Source organism: Hesperophylax consimilis, chromosome 9 (assembly GCF_061612785.1).
Source record: "Hesperophylax consimilis isolate HC1 chromosome 9, BYU_Hcon_1.0, whole genome shotgun sequence".
NCBI lineage: Eukaryota > Metazoa > Arthropoda > Insecta > Trichoptera > Limnephilidae > Hesperophylax > Hesperophylax consimilis.
The window spans coordinates 37,588,841-37,612,161 of record NC_142844.1 but is presented as its reverse complement, the minus strand read 5'-3'; the positions used below and the strand labels follow the sequence as shown (position 1 = coordinate 37,612,161).

At 33.4% G+C, this 23,321-nt stretch overlaps 2 protein-coding genes across 2 annotated transcripts in view; both read left to right on the top strand.

The window, feature by feature from the left end:
- Positions 1 to 7,203, top strand: part of LOC149421307 (uncharacterized) — a 52,530-nt gene extending 45,327 nt beyond the window's left edge. Inside the window, exons 7-8 of the mRNA XM_089635940.1 lie at positions 718 to 832; positions 3,269 to 7,203. Of these exons, the coding sequence (XP_089492066.1) occupies positions 718 to 832; positions 3,269 to 3,533 (380 nt within the window). The 3' untranslated portion in view covers positions 3,534 to 7,203. The remainder of the gene's footprint in view (positions 1 to 717; positions 833 to 3,268) is intronic.
- A 2,312-nt stretch (positions 7,204 to 9,515) lies between these two features.
- Positions 9,516 to 23,321, top strand: part of Reph (Regulator of eph expression) — a 173,086-nt gene continuing 159,280 nt past the window's right edge. Inside the window, exons 1-2 of the mRNA XM_089635939.1 lie at positions 9,516 to 9,909; positions 10,271 to 10,328. Of these exons, the coding sequence (XP_089492065.1) occupies positions 9,844 to 9,909; positions 10,271 to 10,328 (124 nt within the window). The 5' untranslated portion in view covers positions 9,516 to 9,843. The remainder of the gene's footprint in view (positions 9,910 to 10,270; positions 10,329 to 23,321) is intronic.

The window sequence follows — 23,321 nt, the reverse complement described above, 5'->3', positions numbered from 1 at the left end:
CTTTAAAAAATTTAATATTTTCTTTTACTACGTACGGTAGTTGTCAACTCATTAGTTTACCCCTCATGCTAATTTGTTCCATTTGGTCTCGTCGAAATCGTTGTGGCTCCCTTACTGTTGTGGTGAGAAATATGATCTGAATAGTGTTAGAATGAGAAAACCCCACACCTTATATTCGAATCTAGAAGTTAACAGAAGAATTAAAATGTACATGAAAGTCCGACCGCAATTTGAAAAAAGTTTATAAAACTGAATTTTGTATTGATTACTTTTACATAAAACAACAAAAAAGTGTGGAAAATAACGTTTGTAATATATTTGTCTAATAAAATGTGGTTTTTTTTCGTTTTCAGTAATTCTAGTTACAAAATACGTAAGATGTGCCATTTTAAAAAAATGTTTCATGTTTGCATTCGAAATTTCAATATTTCAAAAATTACACACTTATTTCTAATCATTTAAGTGTGAAAGCGTATTTCATCAACTTTCTAAAACAGTTTTTAGTTTTCAAATACGTTCAGAAATATTCCATTTATTTGTATTTTATAAAACAGAAATACTCCAACATTCTGGCAGAATATGCCAGAGGCCTTAGGGGTTAAGCTTTATCAATTATACAATGGGGGATGACCGCTGCGAAAGAATTTTAAATGCTGCAGTTTTTTTTAAATTTCTTTTCTTTTCCAGTTTTGAATGATGTGATTTTCTTTATTTCAGGAGCTGAAATTCCATATCGCAGCCCAAGGTCACCGGATTACCACATGATACAAGCCTTGAAGTCTATACCTAACGATGTGACTAATACTACGTATAGAAAATTCTTCGTTGTGAGGTAAGATTGATAAATGATAAAGGTAGCATTAACTTCGCAGCTAAAGGTTTTCACGGATTTTTTTTGTCAGTTTCTTCTCATGTTATGGAATATAAGAACTGAAACAAGAGATTTCTGCAATTAGCATTCTAGTTGATCACTTTGTTTTAAATGAAGCTCATTTGAGAGTTAAAAATTATTGTTATTTTGCAGCAGTTAAGCAGTTAGTGTTAGATAGTCTTAGCCAGCCATAAATGTACAATTTTCCTAATTGTACATTTATAAACTACATACGTAGATCACTTTCCCCCTTCCCATTAAATATATATGTTTGAATTTTACACAACTATTTACCCTACATTAACCCTTAGTGTGCCAAGTCCTAGTAGCTTACCGTCCTTGTCTCGATTTTATGGTATTATGAACCTTAAAAAATGCACCTAACATACAATTTATTGTTATTCGCTCGGCAAGGAATTAATGTGTATTATTCTATCTTACTGTTTCGTCACTTGAAAATACATTTATTTTATCTGTGAAAAAGTGCTTCACAAAATTTCAAGACAAATATGATAATTTTTCATTTTCAAAGTTTTACAGTAACTAACTAACCATCACGCCATTTCGCCGCAGGGGTAGGCAGAGAGGACAGATCGCCAAACAACTCGGTCTTGGCACACACTTCTTGCCTCATTCACATTCATACATCATCTCATACATAATCTTCTATTATTCTGACTCTTGACATATCTTCCTCGGGCGTCCCCGACTTCTGCTACCATTCGCAAACAACAGTACATACTGTGTTTATAAAAGAAAGCCTTTTTTCTAAATAACGCTTATTTAGCTGGAAATATAATAAATCTCAAGAATATCTTAATTACGTAAAAGATTTTTATAACATTAGAGAGAAAAAAGATTCTTCGAATATAAGTAGCTATCCTGGGGTATATATTTTATTTTTAGAAATATATAAGTACTTTATCAGGTAAGACGTTACAATTTGCAAAAAAACGAGTAAGTTATTATGAAAATAGTGTCAGTCAGTATTCGGCAGGCAATAGGGATTTTACCCCCGGCATTCTAAAGGTTAATGGTTGTTTATTAGATGTGTAAAATTTTAAACACGATTATTAGTAAGGCCTTTTGTGCGAACTCACAATTTATTGAAATATTTACCCGAGTCTTATCAGGCCAGCATGTACATAAATAACAGTGATTCACACAGTGTATGTAAATGCCTACATGCATAGATTATTTTTAATACATATTACATACGTCCAAACCGCAAAGTGATTGTGTTCTACCTAAATAGTACATTTTTCATTTATATTAACAGCAGAAGCCAGCGTAGTCAGCATATTATGACAAGTATCTAAATGCATAATTACATTCATTTTTTTATCCTTTTGCTTTTATTCTAATAGCACATAACCATTTCATATTCAAATAGTTCACCCACAACCAAGCTAACTTTGTTACTTTTATTCTAATAGCACATAACCATTTCATATTCAAATAGTTCACCACAACCAAGCTAACATTGTTACTTTTATTCTAATAGCACATAACTATTTTTTTTGTGAAATCAAGACCATGGATTGATCAATCTTTTCCTCCTCCTGTAAATTAAAAAAAACAACTTAGTTCCTATTAGAATATACAATAGTCACTTGCAACATAGCTCTAAAAAGCATTAGGTTCTTCTTTAGAATTTTTCATCTAATTTTTTTATTAAGAAAGACAAACATTCCTGGGTTACGATTATTACGAATAACCTGACAATATTTGAAAATCTTCTACTACCACCACAGTGAGTGGAAAATGTTGCTTTTGTTGTGATGGAGGACTTAGCCAGCCAAGGAATTGAACACACAACGCCTGGATGGGAACCAAACGCGATGCCAACTCAGCCACTGACCGGTCAAGAATTCTTATTATTAAAAAGAAATTCTAAAGCATGGGAAGGTTGTAATTTTGATAAAAATTAATATATGTTATCCTTGTTCTGACAGAGAACATTAAGTTATTAACCCTTTGACACCTGAATTATTGTTTCCAAATATTATAGAGCATATTTAATGCTTAAATTTGAAAATTTTGGGAATATTTTTTTGTTTAGAATTTTGATTATTATTTGCCATCAAATAATATGGTTTTTGTGGCGGGAATAAGAACTGCAACTTAGCAGGAAAAATAGATGCCATAGAAAAGATTGTGTGGTTTTCATTGTGGGAATAAGGACTGCAAACCTAACAACAACAAAAAAGATGCCATAGAGAATATTGTCAACTTTTGTGATTTTTTTTTCTATACACATAAGATTTATGAGAAAAAATATTCACAATATTCATGTTAATTTGAATAAACCCTGGGGAGGGGGGGGGGGGTTCTTTAAGAAGATTATTTCTGCAACCGAAGTTTTTTTTTAACAACACTATTATTTATCTTTTCCAGGGTACGCGCTTTAGATTCTGAAAACGACCATCTGGTGAGAATAAACCCCGGGACACGGTTTGACTTCCCACAGGGCCTAGACAGTTTACTTTCAAGTATGCAGATTCCCGTGCCACAAAAGGAGCAAGAAATTCAGGCCTCCGAACTGCAGATGCGCAAGATTTATGAAGTGGAAAGGAAACTTAGGGAGTTTGTCCAGAATAATCCAAAGTACCTGAGGGATATCTTAAAAGAACACTTATTTAATGAACCTAATCATTTTTGAATCTCTCGACTCTCGATGAACAATTTTCGTTTTTAGAATGAACAGTTTTTCAATGATTTCAAATTCATGCCTTGGTTAGTTATATTACCATATCATCACCTCGGTTGGACATATTGACAGCTGACAATTTTACAGTCATTTATTTTTGGGGTATTATGCCTTGTTGCCCTACCTCCTTCTTTAGCCAACGTTTCGGACAACATTACTGTGTCATCAGGGCAGATGTGTAATGGATGATGGAAATCGTTATGCTGTCCTAAACGTTGGCTAAAGAAGGAGGTAGCGCGACACGGCATAAAACTCCAAAAATAAATCGCCAATACTTTTTGCAATGAAAATCTCAATTATATATATACTTGTATAACGAAGTTCTAACATCACTTTGAACCTTCGAAATCGCCATTTTGTTTGTATCTGACAGTAAATCGAGGTGCAGTATAGTTCGTCACTTTGGATGGGGTTCTAACTTCGCCTTGCCACGGTCTGAGGTGTCAATTTAGAATAGAATAAAATTCTCATAATCTATTTAACAATTTCTCATTTTTAGGTTCATCGTACGTATCGGCGTACACAGATACATTCTAACATGCTCTCTTTAAAAAGATTTGCCTGTACTTATTGTGCATAATTAATGCAAAGAGTGAAAAACAAATTTTTAGTTTTAAAAAGTGAAATCTTCAGAATATAATAAGTTTTAAAGTAATGTTTGTGGCGCTGAATTAGATTTTGGTTTCTTCTTAACGAGGATCTCAATTTCTATTAGAACAATAAATTATGTTATTTTCTCTAGTCTTAATCTAGAGACCAAAATTTGCTTATGTTTTCAGTTATAGGCCATTTAAAATAAAATGCGTAATTCTTAACCCATTCTCTGATACCAGTTTAACATTCTCTGACCAATCTTTTGTTGCTACTTTGTCATTAACTTCATGATCGCAGTTGCACCAGCTGATTTTATTTTCGTACTTGTTTTTTTGCAAAATTATGTTTTTAATATTGTTCCATCTTACCAAATAATGTGTTTACATATTTATATCATCAGTAGTTTGTTATATTCAGAGAAATGATTTTTTAATAGTATAATTCTTAAGGATACGTTGGTGAATACATAAAAGGTCAATGTAAAAATAATCATCATTTTATTGAAAAGGTGCTTCAAATTTATAATATCAATGTGAACAAAAGTGTTAGTAGTTTTAATATAAATGAATCTCTTCAAATATGAAAATGCTGGTAAATGAGCAAGATAAATTATCTATTGCCAAATTATTGTCTTGCCTGCCAATAGTCTTGCGGGGAAAGGTATTACTTGTTAATATTGTCATGTCAAGATTGCCGTAATGTATAAAACAAATTCACAGCACAAAAAAAGATCTGCAATATGCAATTCTACCAAAATTTGTAAAAAAAATATAAATTTTTGTAATATTGGTAATATTTTTATAATATAGCTAATATTTTTTTAATATCGGTAATATTTTTGTAATACTAGTAACATTTTTGTAATATAGGTAATATTTTGGTAATATCGGTAATATTTTTGTAATATCAGTAACATTTTTTTAATATAGGTAGTATTTTTGTAATATCAGTAATATTTTTGTAATATCGGTAATATTTTTGTAATATCGGTAATATTTTTGTAATACTAGTAACATTTTTGTAATATCGGTAATACTTTGGTAATATCGGTAATATTTTTGTAATATCAGTAACATTTTTGTAATATAGGTAGTATTTTTGTAATGTCAGTAATGTCGGTAATATTTTTGTAATATCGGTAATATTTTTGTAATACTAGTAACATTTTTGTAATATCGGTAATATTTTGGTAATATCGGTAATATTTTTGTAATATCAGTAACATTTTTGTAATATAGGTAGTATTTTTGTAATATCAGTAATATTTTTGTAATATCGGTAATATTTTGGTAATATCGGTAATATTATTGTAATATCAGTAACATTTTTGTAATATAGGTAGTATTTTTGTAATATCGGTAATATTTTTGTAATATCAGTAACATTTTTGTAATATCGGTAATATTTTTGTAATATCGGTAATATTTTTGTAATATCGGTAGCGTATTGGTACCAAAAGTCGTACAATGATTCATATGCTGTAAAGCTGGAAGGTGTATCGGGGAAGCCATATCGGACAAGCACAAGTATGCTCAATGCTCATACGCTCTGAGCTCACCCATCACTACAATGGAATTGATTTTCGATATTTGATATTTTAAATAGTTTGATTAGTGTATACTTGTTTTTTTACAGATGACTGCATGTCTATTAATATTTATCTGTTGCCACACATAATATATGCATAACCAAATCTGTGTTTTTTTTTTTTAATTTCAATATAGTTTTTGGGTTTTACGATTAATCGGCGATTAGGATTCATTGTCTTTAGGATTTGTTCATATAGTTGGTAGATATTAAATTTACGCTTTAAAGAAGCCAAAAATTATTTTCACAAATTTACGATGTTATTTCTAGTATTTACCCACTGTCTCTAAAATAAGAACTTAATAATATATTTATAAATATTTGATTATAAACAAAGTTTTATATTTTTCTCAAGAGAACTCGCAATTTATTATTGTATGAAATATATTTAATTTTTGTACCCACTCATCTTTTAATAATATTTTTCTGAAACTCTGTAATTTTGATGTTGTATTTGAATTTTCTATGTAATTGATAAACAATGTATTCCATGATTAAATGTTTACAAGAATTATGTAGGTAGGTACTTAGTATTTATAAAATAATACACGGTGTCTGGAATTTTTTTTCGAAAAGGTAAAAAAACATTAAAAGACAGATGATGGCAACCCGGTATCGACTGTTTCAAATTTGACCTAAAAAATTCCAACTTTGGAATTTTGAATTTTGGACTTGATACAGTCGAAAACGAAAGCTCAAATCAAAAAATCATCTCCAAATGTGATATACGTTCACAAGTTTCTCGCTTGTACCGTTAGTTTACAGACACCACATATGTGTATGTAGATTATCAAGAAATCTCAATGTAAACTTTTTATTACATTATTAGATAATGCTTTGACATAGTACGCATAATATATCTTTTATAAATTTGTTTATCATTTTCCACTATGCGGTTTTTATAAAACACATCCTTATGCAAATGCATTGCTTGCATACAACATGTTTCAAACTTGTGATTCAACTTTAAAGAAGAAATTTGAAAAATATATGTTTTCAAAGTAAAAAAAAAAAATTGTTTCGAATAACTGTAAAAAATATAGAATATACAAATTTGATAAAGATCTACACTAGTTGTCTCTTTCTCACTAATATAATAATCATAGGACGTAAGTAAGACAAAAACTGTTTCTCGGTAACATTTAAAAAATTGCTGCCGAGAGTGTTACAGTATGTGTTGTTTCCCATCAACTCTAATTGTGCAACCTATACACTGTATGTTGACTGTATTAAATAAAGTTCATGATTATGATTTATAAATTATCTGTTCATATTTGAATATTTTTTATAAAACTTACATTATATTTGCCAGTTTATAGACACCATGTAAATACAAGGTTGGATATGAAAAAAAAAGAAATTATATTTGCTATACGAATGTTAAAATTTATAGCAGATTTATGAAAAGTGTTTGCCTGACTAGGTGCTTAGTTTGTTTTATGGTGATGTTATTATAATAAATATATTTTTTAAAAGAATTTTTATACTTTTTTTATAAATATATATTTTTACTAATTACTTGGCTTTATTTTTATATAATTTCTTTTTTTTTAGGTACTATTGAACAGTGGTTACATATTAGCTATTCACAATTTTTTATAAAATACGCAGTCCCCTCGTACCCCGCAGTCACACAAGCAAAAATCTCTTTCAAATGATTCTACTGTACTTGAGTAGTATTTTAAAAGATTCCATGATAACTCAACACTATGATAATTTAACACATCTTTAACTCTTTAGTTAATTTGTTCATACTGTTGTGGTGAGAAATATGAACTAAAACGGTGTTAGAAAGAGAAAACACCAAGCTTTATATTCAAAGTTACCCACAGAAGAATTAAAATGTACACCTTTATGAAACCAAAACAATAGCATATGTAATACATTTGCGTAATAAAATAAATTTATTTTTTATTACAAGTAATTTTAGTGAGACGTTTTTATGTTTGCATTCAAAATTTTAATATTTCAAAAAATTTATATTTATTTCTAATAATGTTTGAAAGTGTATTTCAACACCTTTTAAAAACAGTTTTTAGTTTTCGATACATTCAGAAATATTCAATTCATTTGGATTTTATTGCAAAGCGGAAATTCTCCTACTGTCTGGCAAAATATGGCTGAGGCCTTAGGAGTTAAAAAGTGTAGTCACTAAAAGCGATGAAAAACTAACCTATTTAACCCAGTTTTGGTTTTATCACTTTTTATGACTTTATATCACTTTTTAAAGGTGTGTTGAATTGTCTCTGTGTTGAGTTTTCCAGTTGCCATTTTAAAAGTGGTAAAGAAATATTTTTTTCATATTTGAAATGTGATATGTGAAGTGAAACCTTTTTATTTAGATTGCGATAAACAACACAGCATTTGCTGTTTTTTATGGGTTCTTATTGAAATATAATAAAAATATTTAAATAAAACGGTGCGGTATGCCGATATCGATTGACATGATACTTTATGCCTCTCGAGTGTGGTGAGCCAATTTTATTAATTTTTGGGAAAATCAACAGCAACTCTTAAAATAATGTAAAAGCTGTGCCGTAGAAAATATCTTGCAAACTTGGTTAAATCATGGGGAACACATTTCCCTGTCAGCTAACTAACTAACCATCTCACTGTTTCTTGGTCTTGGCACACACTCCTTGCCTCATTCACAAACATACACACTCTTCCATTAAGTCCAAGAGCCCTACTCAAGTATCTCTTTACATTATTTTTTCGTTCATTCGCTCTACATGCAGCGTCACTTTCTCTTAATCTTACTCATTACGCTTACATCAGCAATGCATTCTTTGTAGATCTCCATATAGGTTTTACCCACATACGCCTCAGGAATCTGTCACCTGCTCATTTGATATATTTAATATTGGCAATGCCGTTTTATGAAGCAAATCAAAGAAGTTATAATAAATAATCAAATGTCATAAAAATATTGACTATTATTTCTTTATTTTTCCATAGATTATTGACATTTCTTATGAAACTATGACAAAACAATAAACGCACCTAGGGGGTTAAGGGGAAGTCCACTACTGCAATCTGCAATATAGGTACTGAAACAAAATTTGCTCAGAGCTGAGCAAATTCTTTCATAATATGTTGTTTATCATGAAAATCCGTTTAATGAGATATATATTGCGACTATCGAGCTCCCTGCGGTGACAGTGACATTTTCATACGCGGCGTGCGAATCCCACGCACGTTCCATCGCTGGCGAAGGAAAATTGTTTCATTTTCATTCTGAGATAACTACAAATACGAATTACAACCGCGAATTACATAACTTCAAGCGTGGACTAGTTTTATCCCTCTCTAGCGCACGCGAATTCATCGTAAAGCTTCCGGGACGTACGTTTGAACTTCACTTTCGCATGAATCCACGTTTCGCCGGGAACGATCTTTGGGTTTCCGCTAAGACGTACGTACCGAAAAGGAAAAGGGAGAACGTCTAAGATGATGTGTAAGAAAGAAGAGGCAAAAGCTAATTCAATTCTCAGTACTACAGCTTTCAGCCAATCACGTTCAATCTTGTGTGTATTCGGGTCCTTTGTCATCAATGGGTTACGGAGCGGTCCATTATTTACTGACATAATAAAATGTTCCAGAACGTACACTTTCCAAAATCATATTAAATATCCCCAATGCCTTTTTTAAGGAAATATATCAACTAACTAAAATAATCCAGATTCGTAATCGTGTTGAAGTAAACGCCCAGCCGCACCGATAAGATAGTTTGTTGAGAAAAGCCAGCACAGTGCACACCCGTATAGTAATAATGGACTGAACCCACTTCAGCTGACTGCGTTGTACGCAAGGCTACTATTTAGTAGTAGCCGGTTGTCTGCGGGAGTCGGTTGTCTGTGCCGCTTACTTCGGAATAATAGAAATGTCATAATTAGACATAAAATGGATTATCACCTATTCCCGTAGCTCAATTTAAACCGATAAATTCTATAACAAATCGCGCGACCCCTCATTTTGAATGGACATTGAGATATTTGCCGGTATTTGACGTTTATGGTATTAGCGTTGTGTCAAGTGTCATCGCTAGTCGGGAGTGACAGCCGGTTTCAATCTCGAAAATATGCTTAAATTTCTGACTCACAAACTTCGTACGCATTCCTTGAATGAAGAAAATATCCCTGAAAAGGTTTGTATTTGTATTAAAACTACTTTTTCCGTCAATTTACTGTCGGGTCAAATGTTTTATGAAGGTCATAGCTTCGTAGAAAATGGCTGCCCCAGAGCTCGAAGAGAACAAAGGATTTGATTATTTACCACCACAATCTGGTCATTTTGATTTTAGCCAAAGCTTCGGGAAGTGATAAAACCTTAAACAGGCTATCGGTGCTATCTTCAGGCACCCCTGCCTCCTCAGAAATAGAATTTTCCTCGGCTTTTTGTAGCGATCGGCGTCAAATATGGCTGACGTCGAGTTGATTTTTCAGCAGTTTGTTTATTGTAAAGTATCTGGTGCTAATGTTAATGTGTGATGGGGCCTTGTGTTGCAGGTTGATGGACACGACTCGGGGACAGAATCTGACGATGAGGTAGAGCTGGCCGATGCAAGTGAGTAAAACCCGGAAGCCTTTTTCATACCCTCTAAAATTAGTCTTGACTTTCACTCTCCATTCGATTTTCCTGCTCTATTTTTGTCGGGATTTTCGCAGTTTTCTAAATATTTACATTGGGTAGAGAAAGTTTCTCGCAGTTAGGAAAAGATGTTGCATTACAAGTTAATTGATTTAATCGGATTCCTTGAGGTTTAAGGTTTTCCTTTTGAGCTGGTGATTTTTGTGTGTTATTTTAATTATTGTAATGTTCATGATTAGAGTTGGGACGCTTTCCTGTATTCTGCTTAGATTCTAACTTGATACCGAACGTCTATTCGTCCACATACATGACAATTATATTATATTAACGTAAGAAGATCGTACGTACTAGGTTCATAAGTATTTGGAATCTTCCAAACGAAATATAACCAAGCTTTTATTGTTTGTGAGCTCGTATTAAAGTTGCTTTCCGACATAGCTCCCTGGAAACCTGCTACAACAATCTATCCAGGAAATGTATTAATTTCCCAAATAATTGTTTCCTTCCATTTTACACCACATATTGTATTATTAGGTGTTTTTAACAAAATAAAAGTAACGCAGGCGCAAGTACCTAGCTATACAGCCTACTTGAAAACTTCACAATCGAGAAGAGTGAATGTACATAAATAAAGTAAAATATATTATTTCAGTCAGCGATATAATATTAGTTATTTTTTCAGTATACATGTTTTTTAGGTGTATACACGTAAGTTACTACTACTAGGCCTGTGGCCTGTGTCGGTTGGAAATTTTCCTTTGCCGAGACAAATAAATAGGTGGGCTATATTGATGAAAACACAACTAACATAGATTAGGTATTTATTATTGTTTAAAACATTCAATTTAGTTTGCTACACTATGTGAATTATGTTTATTGATATAAATAGGTATATTTTGCTCAAAGTAAAATAATATAATAACAACTATTGATTCGCACTGAGTGTATAATATTATCAAGTAGGTATCCACCGGAGAATTTTTTTATGTACGTTGATTTTATTTCAATAACTTTCTCAGCAGTATAATCGACCATTCGCTACGTTGTGTATTTGATTTTTATCCCGATACTTTCTTCATATTATAAACCCACGCATTTTAATAATTTATTTAGGCACTCGTTTTCACAGATATTAATAGAGCAGCAGTAGGTATTATAATAGTTTATATCATCAGAGAATTTCAAATTAAACACCTGTCTAGGGCCTTCTCTGTGTTTTATTTTTTTTTACAAACTGACATATCTTTTGACGGTCGAGTTTACATTAAAATATTTTTAATAAGTACTTAAGATTGTAAAAGGCATTGGGTTTTATTGACATGTTCGAAGGTTATTGATGAATTTGGTGGGAAGGAAAAACCGGTATTTATAGATTTAGATACTATTTCAGATTGAATTATCATATTTGAGGACCTATTTCATAAGTTTTATAGATCGTTCTAGTTACCGTGTTTATACATACCGTTTGATAACTCCGACCATTAAATTATGAGGCTTTTCTAATTATTTATTTGACGTTTTCTGAACACGTAAATTTTGAATTGCCTGCTTAGGGTACGTTAGTATTTTAAGTGTTGCCAGAAATATAAATTAGAGCAATGAAACGTATAACCTGGATATAACAATATTACGCATTTACTGAAATCTCTAGTTTTACGTTATTTCCTGACCTTGAAACCCACCCTTTCCGAATGAAATTTTACATAACTGACGCCATACACATTAGCCAAGTTTCATCATGAAATACTCAGTAAGCAAATATTTGCTTATAGGATCGCATACATATGTGCACGTTTTTAATTCTTGAGTTTTTTTTATTGGAGAATGAATGGTCTGAAATGTGAAGTTTTAACCACATCAAGTAAATGTTTTATTGACTGAGTGTAGCGAAGTCCTGCTTTAACTCGACCGTTTCAACTGTCTGTAAATATGTTTGTTACGTGGCCGTGTATTCTATATTTTTATCCCGCAAGAGTTCGCTGTCAAATAGGAATAATCAATATTATGGTACCCACCCACATGAAGAAAGTTTGAAAAAAGAATTGTCATCGAGATAGTGACATTAAATTTTGACAAATTGTAGAATTCCTTATTTGAATTACTTAAACTATTTATGGTTTACAATTAATTAGGTACGTATTTAAGTATCTACTTACAAATCTTATGATTTCAGAGGAAATTTTGATTTTGTTACTATTCACAGAACTACTAGCTCAGAAAGGTTTATCAGTTAATCATAGGACCACTGATGAAAATAAGTTCATATTTATTAATGGGATAAAAATGTTGCCATTTGGATTCGTTATTAGTTATTATTGTAGTTTAATGCAAATAATATGTATACGTTGCTAAATGTGTGTATGTTTGTGGTGTGTTGAGTAAAATGTGCCAGCCGACCTTGAACTTGGTTAGTTTGACGGGCGGGGCCAGTGGCTCACCTTGTTTAGTAAGCCAGCACTCGGCAGCTTCCCACAGGCAACATTGACTTTCTATTGCTCAATCTCCTGCAGCAATAAGTGCCATAATTGTTAGTCAATAAGTCTACTCAGTTGGGGGCATTGTTAAACTTGATGCAAACTTATTTTGTTGGTATTTATCTATATTGATTAGGTACGTCATTTTGTCAGTATTATTACGTATTCTACCAACCGATCATTGGTAGAATCATATATTATATTCTATATGTATTTTATTTAATCTAAACATAATTCTTTACTTACATACAGATATTGTATATTGTCCTTCACTCCACCTGCGTTGCGAAGGACATTTTTCAATGGTAATTTGATTTAGTATAATAACTTAAACTATAGAAAACAATTTCAACGCATTAAAATATCTTTCTTTATCAAAGACAACTTGATTCTTTTAAGTGGAAGACTTAATTTAAGTTAATAAAATTTTAAAACCATTTCAAATTAAAAACGAAAAGCAATTTGAACAATTTCAGCAAATTCAACTTGGCATATAAAATTTAAATATTTAATAAGGCTACCATTATTTTTATTTATTTATTCTCTACTCTAGTCTTTCTTTGCAGACAGAGAAACAATAGCGCGTGTTGCTTTTACGTCCAACAGATTGGTCTGTTTTTTTTAAAGCATGTGTTTACCTGTCACAAGTTACATCTATACAATATAGGTATATAAAAACATAAGGTATACGAATGCAAAGTTGTGTCAAAATTTCAAAGTAATCTGTTAAGAACTTTCGGAGATTTAAGATTTAGAACAAACGATGTTTATATAAAAGATTTGTGTTTTTTTACATTAAATATACAACCTTTTTTTTAAATAGATCCATTTGAATATTATCTACTTTTGTTTTCGGTAATGAATGCATGCAAATCTTGGAAGCGGGAATTAACCCACTTCCCGACATCCGATCGTGCTGAAACTCAGCAGATTGACTCGTTGTCGATGACAATGCGTTTTTGGTGGCAATCACGTACACACATGAAAACATATACGCACTCCTCTGAAAATCGATGACAATACAGCAGTTAATAAACCAAATAAATGTCGGTCCCACCCGATCGTATTTGGCGTGATTGGTAGAGTTGTTGACTCCAGTTCCTGGGTAAGAATGTAATAATGGCAATAACGCGTACACATTTCTCTGAAATTCGATGACAATACAGCGGTTAATATACGAAATAAATGTCTGTCCTACCCGATCGTCATGTACGTACGAATGATAAAGTTAATGGGAAACCAAAAAAAAAAAATAACACATATTGCTAAAAATATTTTATTACATGTCGCACAGTATTTATTATAAAGGGAAATAATAATAGCTTTTCCTCACCATAAAGAGACAAGGTTTGTGTGTGTATGTAAGTAATAAAATATTGTCATCTTTGGGGATGCTGTGTGGAGGGTTTTTTTTGGAAAGGAAGGATAGGAAGTTTTGGGAAGGAAAAAGGTATGAAGTTAGGAATCTAGGGATTAGTGTGTTCTATCCTTCCCGCTGCAGCGCAAGGCGACGGGTCAAGAGGGATCAGTTGGAGAGGTGAAAGGGTCTCCGCAAACCAACCTCTCCCGATCCGGCACGCCACGCAGCTGGTGAGTATGAGCATCCTCACCTGATGATCCCGGCCGCGTATTTCCTTTTCCGTGTTCAATAGGAGGCAGTACTAGAGTTTAGAAAGAGAATTAGCGTAACAAACCCGTGCGTGTTTCAAGGCAGTACTGCCTCCTATTGAACTCGGAAAAGAAAATACGCACCAATGTTGAGTCACAGAACGTAACGAACCACTTGCTATTAAAAATTATCGATTTTTCCGATAAAATTTAACTGTAGGTACAAATCCAAATTACTACCCACACAGAGAAAAATGAGTATTGCTGATTTATTAAGATAATAAATTTGTGGTAATCCGATTAAAAACGGGATTGCAGGCCGTTTCCTGATAAACTTTTAGTAAATTCATAATGGTACGTAAAAATTTTGCGAACGGAAACGCGAGCCGAGGCACGAATTACGCGAAAGGAACGAAGCAACTGCAAGCGGCGTTTCGCGCCATTTGCGGTTGCTTCGTTCCTTTCCCATTAGTTCAGCTCTTCAGTTCACGTGTCCGTGTAGGTGCATTTGTCTTGATAATATATTATGTCGAAATGCGAAAATATTAGGATTTTCATTAAGACGTGTTCCGACATCGTGATAGGAAATTCATAATTAACTAAATGATTGTAATTAAACCTGTTAAATCATGCGTTAAGGGTCTACAATCCTGTTTTAAACCGGATTACCAAAAATATTTAAGAGATTCTTAATTAACTATCAATATTTTAACATCAGTAAGTTTTCTCTCTGGGGAAATATTTTATCTATTTTAAAAGGGTGCTTGGTATGTCCCTGGCTTCCTAGGCTTTAGGTTTTTTGCTGTACGAAAATTGCTTTTAGACTTTAAATCAAATAGGTATAAAGTAGTAATGGGTCGGAAACATAGACTAAATACAACCATCAATGGTCGGAAATGAATTAATTGAATTTAGTACATTGTCCGAGGAATATTACTTATCCGAGAAAATTTTCCAAAAACACCGAAGTAGGAGTGCTTGGTGATAATTAAAGTCTAGTCATCAATACATTCACTAAACAACATTCCGAACATCGCCGGAAAAGGGAAAACGATCATTTAGTGAATTTCCTCGCCGCTCTGTCTCTGTTCAGTGTATTCAGTGTTTAGTGTTCACGTGCGTTGGTAGATAGCTACTAGCTACTAGTCTCGTTTCACGGGTAGAACATTATTACAATCCCCCTTTAGCCCAAGTTTTCATTCACCCGTTGCTACGAAGTTTATGGCCCCAAACCTGTTCGCAGCTCTTGAGTTTTCTACACTAGAGAAATGGTTCTATCCGCAGTACGTATTTGATTTGCTTGCGACTACGGAGTACGGAGCAGCATTACCTAGCCAGAGTATGAGAGGGGACGATTACGCGCGCGTCATTACGAGTATTTTGGTTATTGGTCGTGTCGAGCGGTGGGTGACATTTGAGGGTAATAGTTGGCAATTAGCCTGCTGCGTTTGCTTGTTGCGACGTTGCAGTGTGTAGATACCAAAGTTGCGGGTGCACAGCGCGCCCATAAACAAGACAAATCCCATCAATATTCCCTGCGCGCCGCGATGCTCGAATGAAATGGAAATCGTACGTGTCAGCGGCCATAGCCGGTCTTCCTTGCTTCTATCGCCACCGTCCCGGCACGGGAGGTTAGCAGAGCCACCCGCCCCTCCTCTTTTACCACCCATACATGGGTGCACCACTTTCTGGGTGTTCCTTATTCCTGAATCCTGATTCTATACATCCATTTTCATACAAAACCTAATTTTTGGATTTGAGACCAAAATATACAACTAAACTTAATAATTTTTAAAATCTAAATTTAATGCAATTTCAGATGTGAGCTAATTTATTTATTTGTGTTTTAAATTTAAAAAAATATATAGGCTATTAAAGAATTCGAATTTTCATGACTTTAGAGGTAACTTTATTTTGAGTTAATAGTAACTATTACAAAATATAATCTTACCCAACAAACCTACCGTGTGTGTGTATAATTAAATATAAAATAAAACATCCCAAAAAGGGCGTTTCTGGGTCGAAATTTGTATGTATTAGTGTACGACAAATTTGTAGTTCAACGTAAATCGGTCGTTTATAATTTAAATTTAATCATGTAGGAGTAAGCCAATAAAAATATTTTCATTAACTCACAAATAATTATCATTTACTCCCAAATAATTATCATTAACTCGCAAATAAGTGTCATTAATTCAAAAATAATTATAATTAACTCACAAATAGTTGTCATTAGCTCACAAATAATTATAATTAACTCACAAATAGTTGTAATTAACTCACAAATAATTATCATAAACTCACAAATAATTGTCATTAACACGCAAATAATTATCATTAACTCGCAAATAAGTGTCATTAATTCAAAAATAATTATAATTAACTCACAAATAGTTGTAATTAACTCACAAATAATCATTAACTCCCAAATAATTATTATTAACTCACAAATAATTATCATTAACTAGCAAACAATTGTCATTAACTCACATACAATTATCATTAACTCACAAACAGTTGCCTCTTCGAACATGCAAATCGAATTCTTTAATGCTCTATATTTTATAATTTAAAACAAAAATACATGAAATAGCTCACCATCCGTACTAGATATCTTTTAATTGTAGAACAGATATTTAGTTTGGTTGAGTGTTTTTGAAAAAATCAGTCTTGGATCATTTGAAAATTTATTCATAGCTTTGAGGCCTGATATGATACCCATTTATACGAACTACCTTACAAGGGCAGTTCATTAATGGATCTTGTCATGTTAATATAACATTTTAAACACAAAACCGCGCAATAATTTCGGATTTTATAATCCACCCTTCGTCAAATCTAACCTGTAATTATTTAAAAATTATTGTGCGTGTTCTTCGACTATATTTTCCGTAATACGATTATCATGATTAATAAATTTGTAGTAGGTACCTACCCACCACCACCACCCACTCCTCCCCCTGGCAACTCTCGCTTTCTCATGCGGTGACTCTAATCGAGAAGTTTAATGTTATTTTCGCTATTTTTATGAAGTGATTGGGGCCATAGACAATATAAATAGGCTATTGAAATGAATAATGTCATTTTTATTTATGTTCTGAATGGTTTTTATTATTGATGTCTGACTTGGCCGAATATGGTTTGGTAAAATAAAACGTTTTTTCTTGAAAATTTTGGGTTTGGTTGGTTAGAAAAATAATACTTGATGAAAATACCTAGTTTATTATGTTGAAACGTGAGTGACTCTTACTAAGACTGTCTTTCTGTCCCTCTCTCCAAATATGGCAGAAGTAAGTACCACCATCTAATTATTTACGTGGTGGGTTGCTTTTCCCCAACATTTTTCCACTGTTGACAATTATTTTGTCACATGAGAACTGGTCATTTCTACGATGGAATCATTTGGCAGCCGCTTTGTTTCCTCCCTCCTACAGTGATCAAAGACTAGACAGACAGCTAAACTTAAAACTCATCTTTTCATAATAAAGTTAGAAACCTATCGCCTCCACGGTCAGTGACATTTCATTAAAATTCTCCTGTCAAATTGAAAAAAACTATTGGCAACTTAAGCCTTAGCAGAATTTCTAAACTTTTTAGGGTCATTTCATTAAAATTCTCCTGTCAAATTGAAAACAACTATTGACAATTTAAGCCTAAGCAGAATTTCTAAGCTTTTTAGGGTCATTTCATTAAATTCTCCTGTCAAATTGAAAGCAACTATTGACAATTTAAGCCTAAGCAGAATTTCTAAGCTTTTTAGGGTCATTTCATTAAAATTCTCCTGTCAAATTGAAAGCAACTATTGACAATTTAAGCCTAAGCAGAATTTCTAATCTTTTTAAGGTCATTTCATTAAAATTCTCCTGTCAAATTGAAAGCAACTATTGACAATTTAAGCTTAAGCAGAATTTCTAAGCTTTTTAAGGTCATTTCGTTAAAATTTCTCTGTCAAATTGAAAACAACTATTGACAATTTAAGCCTAAGCAGAATTTCTAAGCTTTTTAAGGTCATGTCATTAAAATTCTCCTGTCCTCAAATTGTACTATTAGAATATTAAGATTTAAAATCAATATCAACTTTATTTTTGCCACTAATCTTCCAATAAATAAATAATAATAATGTAGGGTAAAATAGCAAATGTTAAATCATATTATGTCCAGTGTTTTAAGAATACTGTCTGCTTCACGCAAAGTCGTATATTCCCCAAGCTTAAACTTTCTATTAAAAAGTATGTTTATTTGAAGTGAACAGCCAGGTAAGTATGTTTTCTATGTCTGCTTGTAAATAATACAATAAGATAGAGCCTAGGAAATCATAATTATACAGCGACCTTGAGGTGTTGAACAAAAAATGCAAATTATACAATTATTATCACAAAATGGGTCTCTTCAGAGAGTCAACAGAGATCACCGTTCCAGAGTTTTGAGTTGGACAGAAGTTTTTAGTTGAACAAGACTTTCAGCTTTTTTTAGATCTAGTTTATGACTATGGCTTCAACCTAAAATTAAATGCATTCAATTCGTTGCGGTGGTCTTTCTCTTCGCCTATCATTTTAAGCAAAGGAATAAACGCGCACTTCAAAGGTGAGGGATGTTCAATTGTTTACGGCATATTGATTACAATGTTTACCTCGTAGAAGCGTGGCTTTGATGGGATTTTATCGCTGATTCAAGTAGAGGAAGGTCTTAACATTGATATTCTTCCAGAGACTTTGGTGTTCTTTATCTGCTCTGTGATTTAGCAGTAGCCCCCCCCCCCTGCTCTCTATTCTTTGCTCCCGGGCTGACTATGACATGTCACTATGGACTAGTGATGGGCTCACTACTCAATATCGATTTCTGAAAAAAAAAATAATAATCGAACGTTGTTTCAAATAAACGTCTATTCATATATGTAAAAAAACAGTGCCATTTCTTTTTATGTGCCTAAGCACTATTGATCTAAATCAAGGCTGCCCAACCTTTTTAGCAGTTGGGCGAAATTGACGATTTTGAATCACTGGCGGGCCACTGCATACCTGAAGGTTCCTATTTCCATGGGGGGGGGGGGGTTGTTAGAGAATTTCTATAAAACATATTTCCCCACAAAAAAAATCTAAATAAGTGCTCCGCACAAAATATTTGATATCCATGGGGGGGGGGTTGTTACGGAACTTCGCTGAGAAAATACCCCACAACCATTTTTCGAATTCCATGGGGGGGGGGGGGGGGGGTGGCTACATTCCATTTCGACGCAAAAAATATTATGTCGAAAACCGGTGTATTTTTGTTTCAAAAGTAAGTTCAACAGGTTAGATTTTTTCGTCGCTGATTCTCGTTCTGAGTAGCCTAAATAGCGATAAATCGCCGTCGTTGGCAACACTGGTGCTGCATTGTTTGTTTTACCGCGGGCCCGCGACACTTTTTCAAATTGGCGGATTGGCGGGTTTTTTGAAAATGTTTCACGCGGGCCTGGGGTTGGGCAGCCTTGATCTAAATGAACATAATTTTTCTTAACTCGTTTTATTTTCACGGGCATTTGTTTCGTTCTTGGAATGTATCATTATTAGATGTTATTTTTGTGTCAAAATTTCTACTTGATCGATTTTTTTAAATTATTCAAGAGAAATTGTCGTTTTTTCGATCTGTCGTTTTTTAATACTTGTTATTAATCTTTACGAATATCTTTCAAAATGCACAACGCCTGCATGTTTTCTGTAATAAATTATAATTTTTATGTATCTCATCATTATAAATATCAATAAATCATGCAAATTGCTGAATATTTTTAATTTGGGTAACGCTGATTTACAGATTTTCGTTTATTATCACGTTTTAGCGTTGGTTCAGTGTTGAAATAATAATTATTCATTGCCGTCAAAATTTTTGGAATATTTTGATAATTGAAACGATTTTATTCGATTTTTCGATGTCCTGTGCGTTTCGTTTATCTGAAGCTGTTAGTGTTGTACAAACTGCAGACTCGAGTACAGGGGAGAAATACGATGTTGCCATGTTATAAATTATATTATGTACTTACTATACCACTGATAATTTAATGTCCGCGAAGTATAGGGGCACTATTCCGTAAGGAGCGCGGAGCGAGGCTGGGGGTGGGGTTGTGGCGGACGGCGACGGGAGCGGTTCCCAAACCGGTTACGATTCTTCTCTTTCTTTGTCTTTTAGTCCCAAAAGCAACAACGTTTGTTGTTTGTTTTTTTGGGACCTTGAACATAGAGTCCCGTTAGGCGAATTCTCTCGAAGCGATTACAAGCCTCCCAGACGTGTGTCGCGGGGTCTAATTGATATACATACATATTGCTTTAATAGGACTGCTAATGCGTTCCTAAAGCGTTGCTCATTTGTTGGAATCGTGATTTAAATTCACAGTCGGATTTCATTTTCAATATTATGTGGATAATCTTTTGGTTTTAGGTCCCATCCACGAGGAGAGATTAGCTCAAATAATCCGTCTAGATTTGAGGCTATTCCATTTGTCAAATTGAAACTCGTTACTTCGTACTCATTACTACGTTTATTAAATTCAGCATGGCAATCTTGCTTGTGTTGTACACAGTAATGCTAGCTTCATCTACCAATGCAGCGTGCGGTAATCACACGGTTGGGTACGAATCAAATATTCTCTGCAGATTGGTATCGGAATGGCAGAACTCTGAATTCTAAATTGTGGGTGTTTACTATCAAGATAGTATTACATATCTTATTCATGAGCTAAAACGTTTCCTGTTCCTATATCAAATAGATTTGAGTTGTCACTTCTGTTAGCATACATTGGTTCTTACACGTTGTTTTAAGTATTTGCTAATTAAATATACATAGTATATTGTTATGGGAAATTTCTTGGGACATGTAATCGCGTTTTTCACAGTTCAAATATGTGAGAACTAACACGGTAACACGGGTTAAACATTGAGATTGATTAAGTATGTGATTCCATGACAACTCAGGACAGTGTCAATTCAACACACTTTTCAAAAGTGATATAAAGTCATTAAAGGTGATGTAAAAAATGACTGGCGTATAAACCCAACCTAACGTAACCTTTTTTTTACATGAACTCCACACAGGAGGCCCTGAGGAAAATTATTTCCTTCTGTGCCTGTGTTATGTCGATGGTCTTTTTTTAAGGAAATGAAGGAGAGGATGTTCTGGGTAGGAAAAAGGTATGAGGATTGGGTAGGAATCTAGGGATCAGTGTGTTCACGAGTGACAGACATATGAATATATCCCTCCCAATGTGGCGCAAGGCGATGGTTCGAGAGACTTGTTGGAGAGGACAAAGGGTCTTCCCAAACCAGCCTCGCATGCCACGCTGGTGGGCATCCTGATCACACCTCAACCGATGAACCATGGCACCCCTGCTAAACCACTTGGGGTGACCTGTGGCAAAGATGTTGGTTATCCAATAATTGGGAACATCAACAAATTTGCGATGCTCTTTCGGTGTAGAACTTCTAAATCGAAATATCCAAATAGTTTGTTGCATATATTTATCGTGATGAAATAAAACCATATCTCGGGGGAAACAGGGTGGTAACTACTAGTAAATTACTGATTTCCCGCATAAGGTAATTGATGAGTTTCACATACCGCTGAAGCTTTTATTGTTTTTCTTTTCCCCCGTCAGAAGAATGGTTTCGCCTTTTCCTTGTAGGGGTTCGGGTAATGACGGTCGGTAGTTGGTTCCAGTCTCAGTCTGGTGTTGCTTCGTTTCATTCATATGGAATCTCCCGCGGTCGCCCGTATGTATTATATTATATTATACTATATACGAGTATCTATTCTTACGAAACCAGTAGTCAGTTGTGCAGAGATTTCAGTGTGCAAGAAGACTTGAACTGCGCTGAAATAGCGACAGAGGAAGCGTTTTATAGAAAGGATACAGACATGTTTAAACCAATCAATGTAGAGGCGGTTGTCATTTTACGAGATTTATCTTCTCTTAAAATTCGACACGATGAATTAAAACATTTGTAGGCTCAAATTGGTGTTTTTTTAAAAAGCACATTTTTTTATTTATTTTATTTTTATTTATTAAGTTAAAAGAAATTTACATTTCACTTTCTTAACTTAAATATATAACATTAAAGTAGTAGTTTTCTAATATTGTTATAATAATTTAAGATTAAAAAGTTTTTTTTTTTAAATACATTTATACTCTCCGTTTTAAGTTTATCTGGAAGGAGATTGTATATTTGTACACCCTCGTGGCCAATGCCTCTTTTGCCACTTTCAGTCCTTACAACATGTGTGTACATTTGTTATGCTGCCTAGTATAATGTTCGTGTACTTGTGACGTTTGTTTAAATGTTGTGTTTGTGTGTATATGTATAAGTCCATTTTGGATTTTGTAGATTAGGAGGCATATGTTGTATTCGTACAATTTTCTTATTTTCAAAAGTTTCATTTCCTGATACCACAGACATAGGAATGAATAGACGAGAAGATAATGGCGAGGGGTAAAATCAACTGTTGAAGAACGAAGGGCGTAAGGCTGACTGTGATTCGTCAATAAATCAATCTGACAGTAAATAGGCATCTCGCATTATAATATCACCATTTACTTCTTAAAAGTAAAATCTGCTTTTGAATGAATAGACATTTTTACATGGGAGCGCAAATTACTCGCCACGTTATGAACAAATTTGCGAAGTCCAAATTCGGCAAAAAAATTCGGTTGTATTTTCAGAGTCGAATATTTCGTTTAAGTATTTAGTTAAGACACTTTTATAAATGTTCATAATTTACTTCCCAGCAACCAACCAGCTTTGTGTTTCGCGTCCAGACGTTTCTCGATGTGATAGTATAATATGTTTCTAAAACTGATCTATATTATACGATGTGAATATGCTTAAAATAAAGTAAAATAATGCTTATATATGGAATG